A 12,751-nucleotide genomic window follows, 5' to 3' on the forward strand; every position below is an offset into this window, starting at 1 on the left:
CCGAAAGTCATAAAACAAATTCAACACAGAACACAAAAGCCAATTTAAGACCAAAACAAATCTTTATTGAAACTGTTTTGGATGTAAGTTCGACAAGAAACCCATCCAAATAGAAGAAAGTTGATCGTGTGACTTCAAAAGAAACAACAAAATGTTTATTAATCCATATATATATACTGTATAAAGCAGCCTTTAAAGAATAGTGGTACAGTGACACACACAGACAACAATCTGGTTTATAAAGTAAGCATAAAACAACTTAAAAATGTGTTTCCTTAGGAAGGCACTCAGGATAAAGATTATTCTCATGATCTTTAGAGATAACAACACAAATAATACTGGCAGTAGATGAGGCACAAATTTGGTCCACATGCTAAAAAGTGGCATTTGTGCCAGACGAGTTGTATTCAGTGATGGCATGTCACAGCTGTTGGAAGCGCGTCATTCATCAGGCGTGGAATTTTAAAGGGGGCATCTTTTCTTCTTTTTCTTGTTGGAGACCTTGCTCGCCTTGGTGATGGCATCCAGAACAAAGTTAGTGACGCACTTTGACTGTTCCTGAGCAGCCATGTGGCAACAGCGGCGGGCGACAGGAGAGGTCGCCTTCCTTGATTTACACATCCCAACAGATGCTTCTTCAATCTATATATGAGTTTGTGAGAGTAAAATTAGTTTGAAATTATGGAGGATCGTAATTTATTCATCAGACTCTTTGATTAAAAAAAAAGTGTTTCCCTGCTATACTGTATGTACTTCTAGCCACGTTTCTATCAGATTTTCAAGCAATCATATTTTATGGGGTTAAAACAGTGTACAGGCAGGCTCAGATTTAGAGTTCTATGGCTCCACCATAGCACTATATTGTGCCATAACATGAAGCGAGGTTTAATGAAAGAGATAAAGCAGAAATTATTAGAAAAAAGAGGCAGATAACGTCCTCAACTAAAAGCCAGAAACAGTCACTCCCAAAAAGCAGAGAATACATGCCTGTGAGAATTCTAGGTTATGTCCTGAGAAGTGCTCAGCGTTCTTTTGGCTTAAAATGGTCTAAATGCTAATGCTAATTTTATTAACCCATCTATGTTAACATTAAATTAACTAGGGCTGGGGGGAAAAGTAGACCAAGTTGGGTAAGTCAACTTTAAAAATAGGTAGACTAAAAATAACAGTCTTGAAGCGCCGCCAGAACTATGTTTGCAGCAATGTTTTCTACATGGACATTTCTTGCAGATTGTCATGAAATAATGTTACATTTTTGGAAAGTGGATAAAGTTTACCACGGCAGGGGAAAAAAAAAACGCAAAGATGAAGATCAGGAAAATGGGTTTCCTCCACAGGGTGTCCGGGCTCTCCCTTAGAGATAGGATGAGAGCTCGGATGAGAGCCAGGGCTTCCCTGCTCAAGCTTTGTCCTGAGACCGGACAACGAGGTAGCTAATGGATGGATGCACTGCCTCCACTTGCTGCCAGTGGCCGATTACCCGTTGCTATGTGTGCTTAAAAACACTTACTGATTTACTAGTGAGTGGGCTTTTCATTCTAGGTTATCTCCAAGAATAAAACTTGTCAATAAAACAGTTTGTAGTGGCTGGTTTTAGGTGTTCAGAATTTAACCAGTAGGGGGCAGTCATGCATAAAACATGCCCAATGTACTTATCAAAAAGAAGAAGAACAGGAATTTATTGATCTCATTGTAGCAGACAAGTATCTCCACTCTGAAGTTTACTCATGGAATCTTGTTTAAGCATTGTCAGCAAGTGAGTTCAAGTAAATGATGAAATGCGTACTGTACATTTAACATTATGAAGGTGTGTGACCTGAAATGTTAAACGCTAGTGGGCTAAAGCATAGGCAATTTCTTTTAGCATTTAAAAATGCATAGGTCTAAAAAAATAATGAAGTTATAGCCACTCACTTCAAGCCACATTCAACCTCAGTAGACTATAAAAAAAATGGTACTGTGGGTCGATACTCAATTAGTCAACAAATTGATTAGATATTCAATTTTTAAAAGACTTCCCTAAAGGTTATAGACTTTTGTTAGAAGAAATTACCTTAGAATAAATTTTATGGTTTGGGTAAACCTTTTGGTGTTTAAATATACATTGATTAATCCTATTTTGTTTTATGAGTCAGTTATACTGATAAATTTAACCGGGTGTGACAAAGAGCTTGAAGAAAGCATGCTTTGCCACTCATATGGAGAATTATGTGATCAAGAAAGTGAGAACAGGTACTAAAGGGTTCAGCGCTTTTCAAAAGTGTGTTTTATTACTTCTGACTGTGTTGAACGTTTTGCATGGTCTCCATTTAAAGTGAATTTTCATTTGCTATTGATTCATCGTATCATGATTCAACTCACCTTTGGGATAAAGCAAGCGATGTGGTCTTCTGGTGAACGGGCACAGCAATCGTTTAAAATGTTTTTGGCATGGAAGTCATTAGGCAACCTGAAAATGTATTTTGATCACGTGAAATCCACTTATGATGCATCATGTAGATATTTAAAAAAAAAACAAGTAGTATAAATGAACTTACACTTTCTTGATGATCTTGCGGGACTGACAGATTTTAGGGGACAGATCTTCCTGGAACAACGTGCTATTGTAATGTGGGTCAGGAGACGCGGCCTGGAAACAGTCAAGCCTGTCGTTGACCGTGGTACCCAAACAACACTCGTAGTCAACCTTGCCGTCCTTCTTACGAGAGCAAAATCTCCTGAGAGCGTCGCGCCACTGAAAGACAAGGAAACAATCACTATGATAAGAAATACACAAACCGAAAGAGAAAATGATCTGATTCAAAAGAAAAAATGACCTCAGGTACTGATAAAAAATCATTTCTGCCAGCCCGTCTATGGCATTTTGCACCATTTGTTCGGATTAAGCTAGACGAACTTGAAATAAACGTAGATGTCTGATGCCCTACCTTTTCCTCAGCACACACGAGCACGTCCTGATTTTTCTTGCAGCACTGTTTATATCCCTTCTCCATACGATTAATGATCTTGGCCTGACGAGCCAACAGCTCGTAGCCGGTGCTTGGCAGGCACTTGACGCTGTACAGGGGGCGCTGCTTCTGGTTGTGACACAGCGATTCCACGTTATGAGCGTTGGGTCGACCGGGGGGGAAGTTTATTTCACTTTTCTGGGAACCAGAATGTTGCATTCCTTTGCTCTCGCTGACGCCCGGCTGAGTCACTGATGTCCTGTTGAGTACAGGTCATAATCAAATATTTACTAGATTGCTGTGGATACATTCGAAGTAAATACAAGTGCAGACTTCTTCAGTTCGTTAAACTAATTTCCTTGATAGAATTAATAAGATTGAGTATTTATGGCTGTCTCTCAAGGAAAATAAACTACATACAAGAGCGTTACCAAATGGACTTCCTTTGTAAAAGATAGCGAGGTCTAGTTTTACAGTAAAGTCTAATCTTAATAAACCTTATTATGCACTATACTGACTTTGTAGTGTTGTAATTAAAAGTCATTCAATTCGGGTTAACAATAACTTCTGCTGATTTTTCGTCAAAAAATTTGTAGTGTCAAACTGTTTCATTTACACGTATTTAAATTGGGGTTAATTGGATTTTCTTTCGCTGCTACATAATATAGTTGATGAGAATTAATGAAATAACTAAAATAAACATTGAAAAAACATGTTTTAGTTGAATGAAAAATCAAAATCAAATAAAAACTAAATAAAAAGGAAATATTTGAAAAATGATAATTAAGCCCTTGGTGTCAATCTAGACCCTATTTGGCCCATTGATCTCGACGCATCTAATGAAAAGCATGAAAAAGCACTAGAGAGCTTAAAAATGACTATAGATCGTCTAAACATGTAGGGATTCAAAACTGGACCATGTGTTCATTCCTAAATGCTTGCAAACGGAATTTCTTTGAAGGCAAAGTTTGACCATGTGACCATTGAGCCTTAACAAATGATGCTTTACAATTAAAAAAACAAAAAACAAAAAAAACTAACAATTATAGCAAAAGTGTCTTTGTTTTTATCATTGGTTCATGAGCTGTCAAGATTTAATTTGTTGTATTTGTTTCAGTATAACTGCTCTGCCAAAGGTCAAACGGTCATTAGGAAATTGCCAGTATACTTTATTGTACTGCACAGTACAGTGACTTTTGTACCTTGCACTCCACAAATAGTCAACTCTAAACCAATGGAGTTGGGCATAAACCTTGTAAATCACATTTTTGGTGAAATCCATATTTATTTTTGCAAAACTATTGATTTAAATCTAAAGTACTGAAAATCTCTTGCTAACTTGCTATGCGAATCCTGCAAAGTGCAGATTCTTCCAGAAGCCAAAGAAATAAACGAGTGCTTTCAAGCTATTGAAATTTTGGATGTAATTAATTGCATAACTTTCTATAATTCATCACAATAAATCCCATTTTTGACAAACATTTTCTATGAGGCTTGTAATAGGTATTTAATTGATTAAAAGCTTGGAATTTACGTAAAATCATCCAAAAATGTTTTCAAATATTGGTGTAATGGGCTTCTTTGATGATTGTTTTCCTTCTCATTTATTGATTTAGGTTTGCCCATCGGAACCCTAAACTGGATGTTTTTCTCTCCTTTGTAGACTGCGCAATTTGTTTACTTTTCCAATTAGGAACTGAGCAAAATTTTTAGGTAAATCTAAGTAAACGCCTACCTTAGTCTGTCTATGTGCAGGTGACTCTTTGCTTGTTAACAGATTTAAGCTGCCACAGGAAAAAAGATAGTCCTGAATTATTTTTTTTAACAATATCTAACATTTTAATTTTCTCCAAAACTGACGGTTCGATTTTGATAGCCCTAAAACAAAAACAAAACTTAAAAGTCAACGAAAACAAAGTTAAAAAAAAAACCGATAAAGAATCTTGCTCTAAAAATGAACTAAAATGAACGAAATTAAAAAAAGAAATGTCAAAACAAAGCAAAAAAACAAGTATAATGAAAAAAAACTTTGCTCTATACCCGTGACAAGTGTTTACGTCGAAGCTGAACTGGACAGTAGCGGCAAGCGGGACCACCGGTAAAGCTACGGTTGGCTCGTAGCGCGGATTGGGAGAGTCGTTATGGAAGCAGTCGAGTCTCTGGCGCCCGACCTTCCTGCAGCAGTGATAAAGTCGATCCTTGACAGATGAATCCTCCTCGCAGAAGTTTTCCACAGACAGCTCCCACTAGGCAGCAGAGGTCGTGTAAAACACATAATTGAAAATCAGGATTGTGCGTGTAGCAGAGGTCACATGTCGCCAGAATGAAAGCAGCCAAGCATTTTGGAAAAGTGTTTCATCAAAAGCGGTGGTGAGAGGAACATTGTTTACCCACTGGCTGCTTCACAATGACAGGCATGCCGAGGCCTGTTTGCTGTGTCTGCGTGGGTGGTGGATAATAGGCTTATCGGCACAAAGCCTGTCAAACTTATTGAAAACATGCGAGTTTCGTCAAGTCTACAATGTTAAGTATGCTTCTCTTTATTTAGCTGTAAAAAAAAAGGCCAAATTCCAAGTTCAGCGATGCCTCAATTTACGAGTGACCCAAGTTGAAAGTTTTTCCAACAGTGTTGACTTGTAATTGAAAAAATGGAAAGTTAGACCTAGATGCTGGGAATGAATTTTGCAACAATCAGCACCTCCTAAAAAATTCTAAGTGTTTATTGTCACTCCAGTTGAAGTTTACTTCTAAACCAAACAGAAAACAGAAACGTGCAAACTGAATCAGGCCAGCCAATTTTGCCTCAGCAAGTTCCTCTAGGTCAGGCATGCTAAATGCATTGCGCGCATGACATCACGCTAAAAGCAAATACCCAAAACAAAAACAAAAACACTCAGGCGCAGTAGTATAGTTCTATTAATTTCACCAAAGCACTTCTGTGAACTTTTATTTGGATTGCGAGTGGCGTGCATGTTTCCTTTATTGTTAATTCCTATATCTAATAAAACAAGATTGGAGGAATTTGGCTGCTGGAAAAGTAGATTTCAAGGCAAAAAATTTGGACACTTCTGCTCTAGCTCAATGCTAACATGGCAAACACTATACTCCGCTGTAGACAAGGGGTGCCTGTGAAATGATAACTTATGGTGGACAGCTAAAACAGCTCAGCACAAATATAATAAATTAATGGCTAAATAATAGCTCCTAGTTTGCAGTGATATCACTAAACAAAGAGTAAAATGGACCAGGCTGGATACACACATTTACCGGGCAGTAACTAAGAGTACTATTGCAGAAGTGCAATGAATTTCACAGGGAGAATGCACTGCCTCCAAATCTTCTCCATTAAAGGAAATCAGCCAAACATTGCGAGAAGGTCAGTCATTGTTTCAAAATAAACTCTACCAGGTAACGTAAGACAAGAATGGCCTTGGCTTTTATCTTGAATTTCTTCCTGGAAGCATGGTAGTGACAATGGTCAACTTTACAGAGCAGCTCCCGATTTTTTCGATTGACGCTTTTTTTGGGCTGACTTACCACCCCTATGCAGCACAATGTCAAGCAGTTGACCGACACTACCTCGACGGGCAATCAAGGTCGAAGCATTGTGCACCCCTACTCTAGACGGTCTAGCAAAATGAATATGATATAGTTCTAAATCTTTAAACAACTTAAATTTGAATAAAAAGAACTCCGCAACACATGCAGCACGGCAATATAACAGTATTCATAGAAATAGATTCTTTATCCTCAGCAAAGCACGACTCATATTATTTTTCATTTATTTAATCCTTTCTTTATTTCTATGTTACATATTTGTCTCATTGTACGGTAGTCCCCTTTGTGGCCAAGGCATGCACACATGTAGTAAATTATGATGCTTAAATTTTGACATGGCTTTATAACTGGATGTTTTTAAGAACTATAATACAATACTGAACAATCCTATTTTTCTTATTAAAACCATCAGATGTGCTTTTTTTTTAAATTGATGCTGGAACATATTAAAGTTGTTTCCATTGCTTTAGTGAGGAAAGATAATTAAACTAAACTAATTAAACTCCACTCAAATTGCCCATCTGTTTATTTCCAGCAGGCTTCCTACTTTTCATTAACAATGACAAACAGATGAGACTAGTTACTACAAAACAAACATAATAGCAGCACCAAGGCATGTGAACACAGTACCTTGCATGAATTATAGTATGGAGTCCTACCGCAAATTTTAAATGATTTTATAGCTTAATGTGCAGTAAAAGCGTGATTGGCATTTGTACCAAAACAAACATGTCGGGTTACAAGGAAGTCGAGGTAACACTCCACAGCTAAAAGCCTTCCAGTATCTGCATTTATGTCAACTCCCCATGATGTTAGCAGTGGAAATAAGATATATCGATAGCAATAGAATGTTTTGGATATGCTGAAGCGGATCATAAAAAAAGACAGATGTGAAAGCTCACCGCTTGCGTGGCGCAGCAAAGCGTGGCTTCCGTCCCCCACGTCTGGTTGCCCGCGCAGCACGCGCTCAACCACGACTCGGCATTATTGACGGCGCTCGCCCTCCTCCGCAGCTGGCCAAACCCCGAGGAGGGGAAGTAGGAGTCGGGGTAGCGAGGGCGAAGGTCTCCGTGGAGACATATGGCTTGGAGATTGACGGAAGTGGGTCGCCCGAGCGGGAACTGAACGGGATAATCCAGCATGGGGATCTCGGAGCGGGAGGCAACACTTGGACGACCTTGGGGGGAAGAAAAAAGAATTATGAGGTTATCAGTTCATTACTAACTTTATTTATTTAAGTTCACTTCCAAACGAATTTTTGAAATGTAAAAAATTGTAAAGTTAGTGTGCCAAATGAATATGGTGGCCATTAAAGGTAAAGGTAAAATTGTAAAATTCATAATTCAACTCTTTATAATGTTTTTATTTATTTTTACATTAAAACATACATGCATATGTTCATTTGTTTGTAATATGACTTTTTATGCCATCGAATCATAAAACATTTCATGAGACAAATGTTTTTTTACAACATTTGTCTCGTAATATTTTATGAAAAAAAATCAGAGAGGGTTTTACTGTTTTATTTTCTCTTTAAAGACTGTCAGGCATGCAAAAACTTTACACCTTACCTTTTTACAAAGGCCACAATTTGATGCGGTAACTAATTATTTTGTTATTTCATATGGTATCTTTTTAAAAAAAATACAAACAGATCAGATGTCGGCGAGTATCCTGAAAAGCAGACTGTTGGAACTTTGAGTTGTAAACAATACCGTTAATAGGAAGATTTACACTTACGTCCTCTAGGTGAAAAGGATGCTGGTTTGGAACCTGCAAAAATAAAGCATTCATGAAAAAAAATATGGTATTATTCATCCATAAGATATTTAATATACTGGTATACAATACCTCTTCCTCTTGGAGCGTCCAATATTTTTGGCATGTCAAACTCTATTCATGAAAAAGAATATGGCATGTAACGATATAACAAGTAAAGAATGCTTAAATATTGTAAGTGATGGACAAATGAAGCTTCATTAAGCACTTGTGATAGTTTTGGACTCCTATAGATGGCACTATCAATTAAAAGATGCAGCGGAAATTGAATACCGTATTCCTCCGAGTACAAGTCGAGTTTTTTTTCTCCTCCTTTTCAACCAGCATAACTATAAACGCATAACTCTAAAGACCAATGTTTTTCACATATCTGTTTTTAAAGAACATTATTTCAAATGAGAAATAAGTAATTTCATGTCATTTACAAAGCTTGAAATGATTCTATAAACCTCAAATTCAATATAGTATGCATTCGTTTAAAGTTTGCCCAGAACATCGTAAAAAATTCTATTTCGTCAAGCGTTGCTTAATTGCCTCTGTTGTCAACAACAAGGCTGCGCGGATGATTTTTTGATGGACTTCGATGTATTATGAAAAGGACAAAACGGCTTGACTTGTCCGTTCAAGACAAAAATGCGAGAGCAGTGGCACACATGGATGTCAGCAGGTGGGGGTGAGTAACACCACGTAAGGCAACTTTCCACGCTCTGATCTCGCCACCATTGTCATTTGGGTCAAAAAACTTCAGCAAAGCATGTCTGGAGACCTCCATTTAAAAAAATTGGACGGGGTCCGAAGATGACTATCAGCGGAAGAGTAAGGAGGATGTTTGAACAAATGATGAGAAGAAAGGAGAAGACGTCCAAGATTTAAATGGGAGGAGTTATTTGGCGTGACAGATAGTGATGATAACCTTCAGGGATTTTCGACATATTCATATTCAGCATTGAAACTTCAAATCATTTTATTGTTGCAACATTAGTTTCGACGAGCACATTGCCTCGCACTTGTCTTGTTTCCGCCCCACCCCGTCATAACCGCAACAGTATGTCATTCTTTATACGATGCAAAAATGTGTCAAAAAATACCACAATTTTGTTGTTTTAATAACACCCACCATGTGTTATAACTGGACAGCCATGATCTTTGTCACCAGTCAAGTCAGGCGTCGACTTAGAATTGCGTTTTTGTAAAATTCACCCAAATTGAAGTAAAAGAGGGGACCGACTTCAAAGCAAAGTCGACTTGGACTCTGAAAATTATGGTACTGCATGTGTTTATCTTTAAACTAAGACCGCCATTTAGCAGAGTAAAAAAATATCACACGTGCTTCATGAAACTTTATCTGATCACTTTGTGCTGGGAACCACAGACAATTTAAGGTGACAAAAGGGGTGAAAAGACAAAACTGTACCTGTTGTATCAAGCAAACCTGACAGGTCTGCCTCTTGCTGCATCACAAATGATTCTGGTAGTTGTCTCTCTGGAAGGCAACATTTTTATTACCGTAATGCCAACTGCAAATGATTAATAGTTAGTTAGTTAGTTAGTTAGTTAGTTAGTTAGTTAGTTAGTTAGTTAGTGTAATCCAGTGGGGGGGTACTAGTACCACTGGAGGTACTTGAAGGAACTTCAAGGAGTACTTGAGATATTAAATAGAACAAACAAACAATCATGCAAAAATCCTTTAAAAATAATTATTGAATTAATTAATTGTTTAAGGAAAATATAAGTTGAGAAAATAAATTGTATGTTCAGTAGGTTATTCAATTTCATTTATGTAAAAAGACTCTGGTTTGACCCAACTTGTCATTTCCCAACTCTCATTACTTGTCAAGTTAATGATTTATTACTGTGAACTTATTACTATGATCCCAAAAGAGGACTATTTGAGTTGAATATTTTTCTGTGTAAAAATATTTATTCATGATGATTTCTCTTTGAGAAAAAGGTCTGATGCTTTATGTTTGGTATATTTTGGGGGACAAATATTTATTAATAATTAATTTTGTGATTTCTTTTCACAGGGGGTTCATCACTGAAAAAAGGTTGAGAACCACTGGTCTAATCTATGTTTGATCTAAAGCAGCACACTAGTGACCTAAAAAAAAATCCTAGAACTACTACGACTTATGCTGGGGGCAAAAAATTGCAATAAATGTGCCATCATAAATTGTACCCAAAGGCCCCAAAATAGTCTTAAGCATAAGTGCCAAAGTCCCACGCATCCCCTAATTGTCTATGGAAAACATTCTACACTGGCATGTAAAATACACACCCACGTAACTCACCTTGCATGATTGCGCCAAGGTCAAAGGTGACCTCGCGCTGCTCCATGTTGCGCTCATCTGGAAAATTGGAAGCACAAAGAGAGAGACAGAATGAGCAGAAAGTCAGACGGTTATGCAACACCAATGTTTTGTTTTCCCGTCAAAATATGAGAACGGGTCAGACAGCCAGGGAGTATTTAACCCTTTTATAAAACATTCTGTGACATTGCCCTGCCCTATGTGGAAGATAGCTTGGGTCCCTTTAATGAAGAAAGAATGTTGGCACATTTTTATCAAAAACAGCATGGCTTTAACACTTCTCTTTTTATTTGAAAAAAAGGGAAATAGACTGAATACAATTGAAAGGTCTTTCAAATTGTGTGGGTGCTTGAATTTATTTTTGTGGTGCTAAAAAAGACTTAGCAACTGGCTACACATGCTCATGTATTACATTTGCTTTGTTATATTGATACTGTAGGTTAAATACAAAAAAGAAAACAGAAATCATTTCAATTCATGTGAAATCAATATCATGGATTTTTTTTAAAAAAAGTCATTACAAAGATGTAATACAGTTTTGCATCAATTGTCGCTGGGTTACGCTCACAAAAATGCCTGCAGTTACCAAAATCCAGCCATTATCTGTATCCAAGTAGTTTCCGAGTAGTAGGCAGTGGATACCCTGGTGGTTGCCAGCCAATCACAGGGCACACAGTGACAAACAACTTTTCATATACCCAATCACACCTAGGGACAATTTAGAGTGTCCAATACACCTGCCCTGCAGGTTTTTGGAGTGTGTGAGGAAGCCAGAGAGAACCCATGCGGGCTTGGGGAGAACATGCAAACTCCACACAGGAAAAGCTGAATTTGAACTCTGACTTTGGCTCTGAACTGTGAGACTGACGTGCTAACCACTTTGCCCCTTAGCAAAGTCCGCCAAGCAGAGACTGATCTCTTGTATTATTTAATTTGCTTCCCCCTCCTATTTTAGTTAGGTTTTATTTATTTTAAAAAAAATGAAAATTGCACTCAGCAATTAAGTTAGCTGTGTTGCCCCGTTTTTGCCATGAATTATTATTTACTTTAGTTATTCATTTATATCAGTTTATTATTTTAGTATTATTATTATGATTATTAATCATCACACCTTGAAGTCATGTTTATATCCTGCTTGTTTGAAAAAAAATCAAAAATCAAAAAAAGGGCAATAAATAGACATGTTTGACTAAACATGATGACTAATCGTGATTTCAATTTTGACCGAAATAATTGTGATTATTATTATGGCCATAATCGTGCAGCCCAACAGTAGAGGTAAAAAAAAAAAAGAATAAAATTGCAATTTTTTGACTGGTTTGTGTAAAAGGAGGATGCAAATAAAAAGAAAAATAGCGACGTAAAACGGCAGTAGAAAAAGGTTATGGTCATAAATGAAAAGGCGCATTAGAGTGGAGTCGCAATAACCGTACCGCGTTGTAGCGAGGGAACATTGCAATACATTGTATTATTAAAGTTGCTTCGTTTGCAAGTAGAAAACGTGTCCGATCCTCCAGAAAGAAAACATGGCTCCGCACTCAAAAACAACAAGCCAACAGATAGCACAACAAGTTCACTTTTATTTACCGTGGTCAGCCGAAGTCAGCACAAGCAAAAGAGAGCCAACAGCAGCGTGAAGCACCAGCCAAGTCCAGCCCATGATCGCCGGCGTTCGTCCTGCGAATCAAGCGGGTGAGACAAGAGGGCAAGTCGGCCTAAGAGCTCACTCCGCGGGGCAGCGAACGCACTCAGACCTGGCGTGTGGTTCTGCAGATTCCTTGGTGCCGTCCGTATTTGAGCACGGCCTGCACTAGATCAACCGTTTTATGCATGTATTTTTTTTTTCTAGGGTGGTGGAGAGATGAGGCGGAGAGAAAAGAGAGTGAGGGACAGTCATGGTGGGAGGGAAGAGTTTTTGAACATGACTCATGGCAAGTGATCAAATCTTACACTGCAGCTGGTATGTAAACTACTTAAGTGGACTAAAGTTGTTATCTGCAAACAACATGCAAGGACATGACTGCCTAGTCAGTTATTTGTTCGGACAAACACTAATTAAGTTATTATTCCCTGGTTGTACATCTTTAGTGTAGTATCTAATTTAGGTCAAGTTTACAACTTCTACCAGAAGACTATTAAAAAAATGGCTACAACAAT

At 37.7% G+C, this 12,751-nt stretch overlaps 1 protein-coding gene across 1 annotated transcript; it reads right to left on the minus strand.

The window, feature by feature from the left end:
- Positions 1-43: 43 nt before the first annotated feature.
- LOC148426515 (extracellular matrix protein 1-like) lies at positions 44-12,454 on the minus strand. The gene is made up of 12 exons (XM_088409765.1): positions 12,349-12,454; positions 12,182-12,271; positions 10,577-10,633; positions 9,700-9,768; positions 8,358-8,399; positions 8,247-8,279; positions 7,409-7,683; positions 4,989-5,194; positions 2,928-3,207; positions 2,538-2,734; positions 2,362-2,449; positions 44-642 (listed from the first exon to the last, which is right to left on the minus strand). Exons 2-12 carry the CDS (start codon positions 12,252-12,254, stop codon positions 463-465), a joined length of 1,500 nt encoding a protein of 499 aa, XP_088265891.1. The 5' UTR covers positions 12,255-12,271; positions 12,349-12,454; the 3' UTR covers positions 44-462.
- Between the last annotated feature and the right edge of the window lie 297 nt (positions 12,455-12,751).

Source organism: Hippichthys cyanospilos, chromosome 3 (genome assembly GCF_059441005.1).
Source record: "Hippichthys cyanospilos isolate Australia breed blue-spotted pipefish chromosome 3, RoL_Hcya_1.0, whole genome shotgun sequence".
Classification (NCBI taxonomy): Eukaryota; Metazoa; Chordata; class Actinopteri; order Syngnathiformes; family Syngnathidae; genus Hippichthys; species Hippichthys cyanospilos.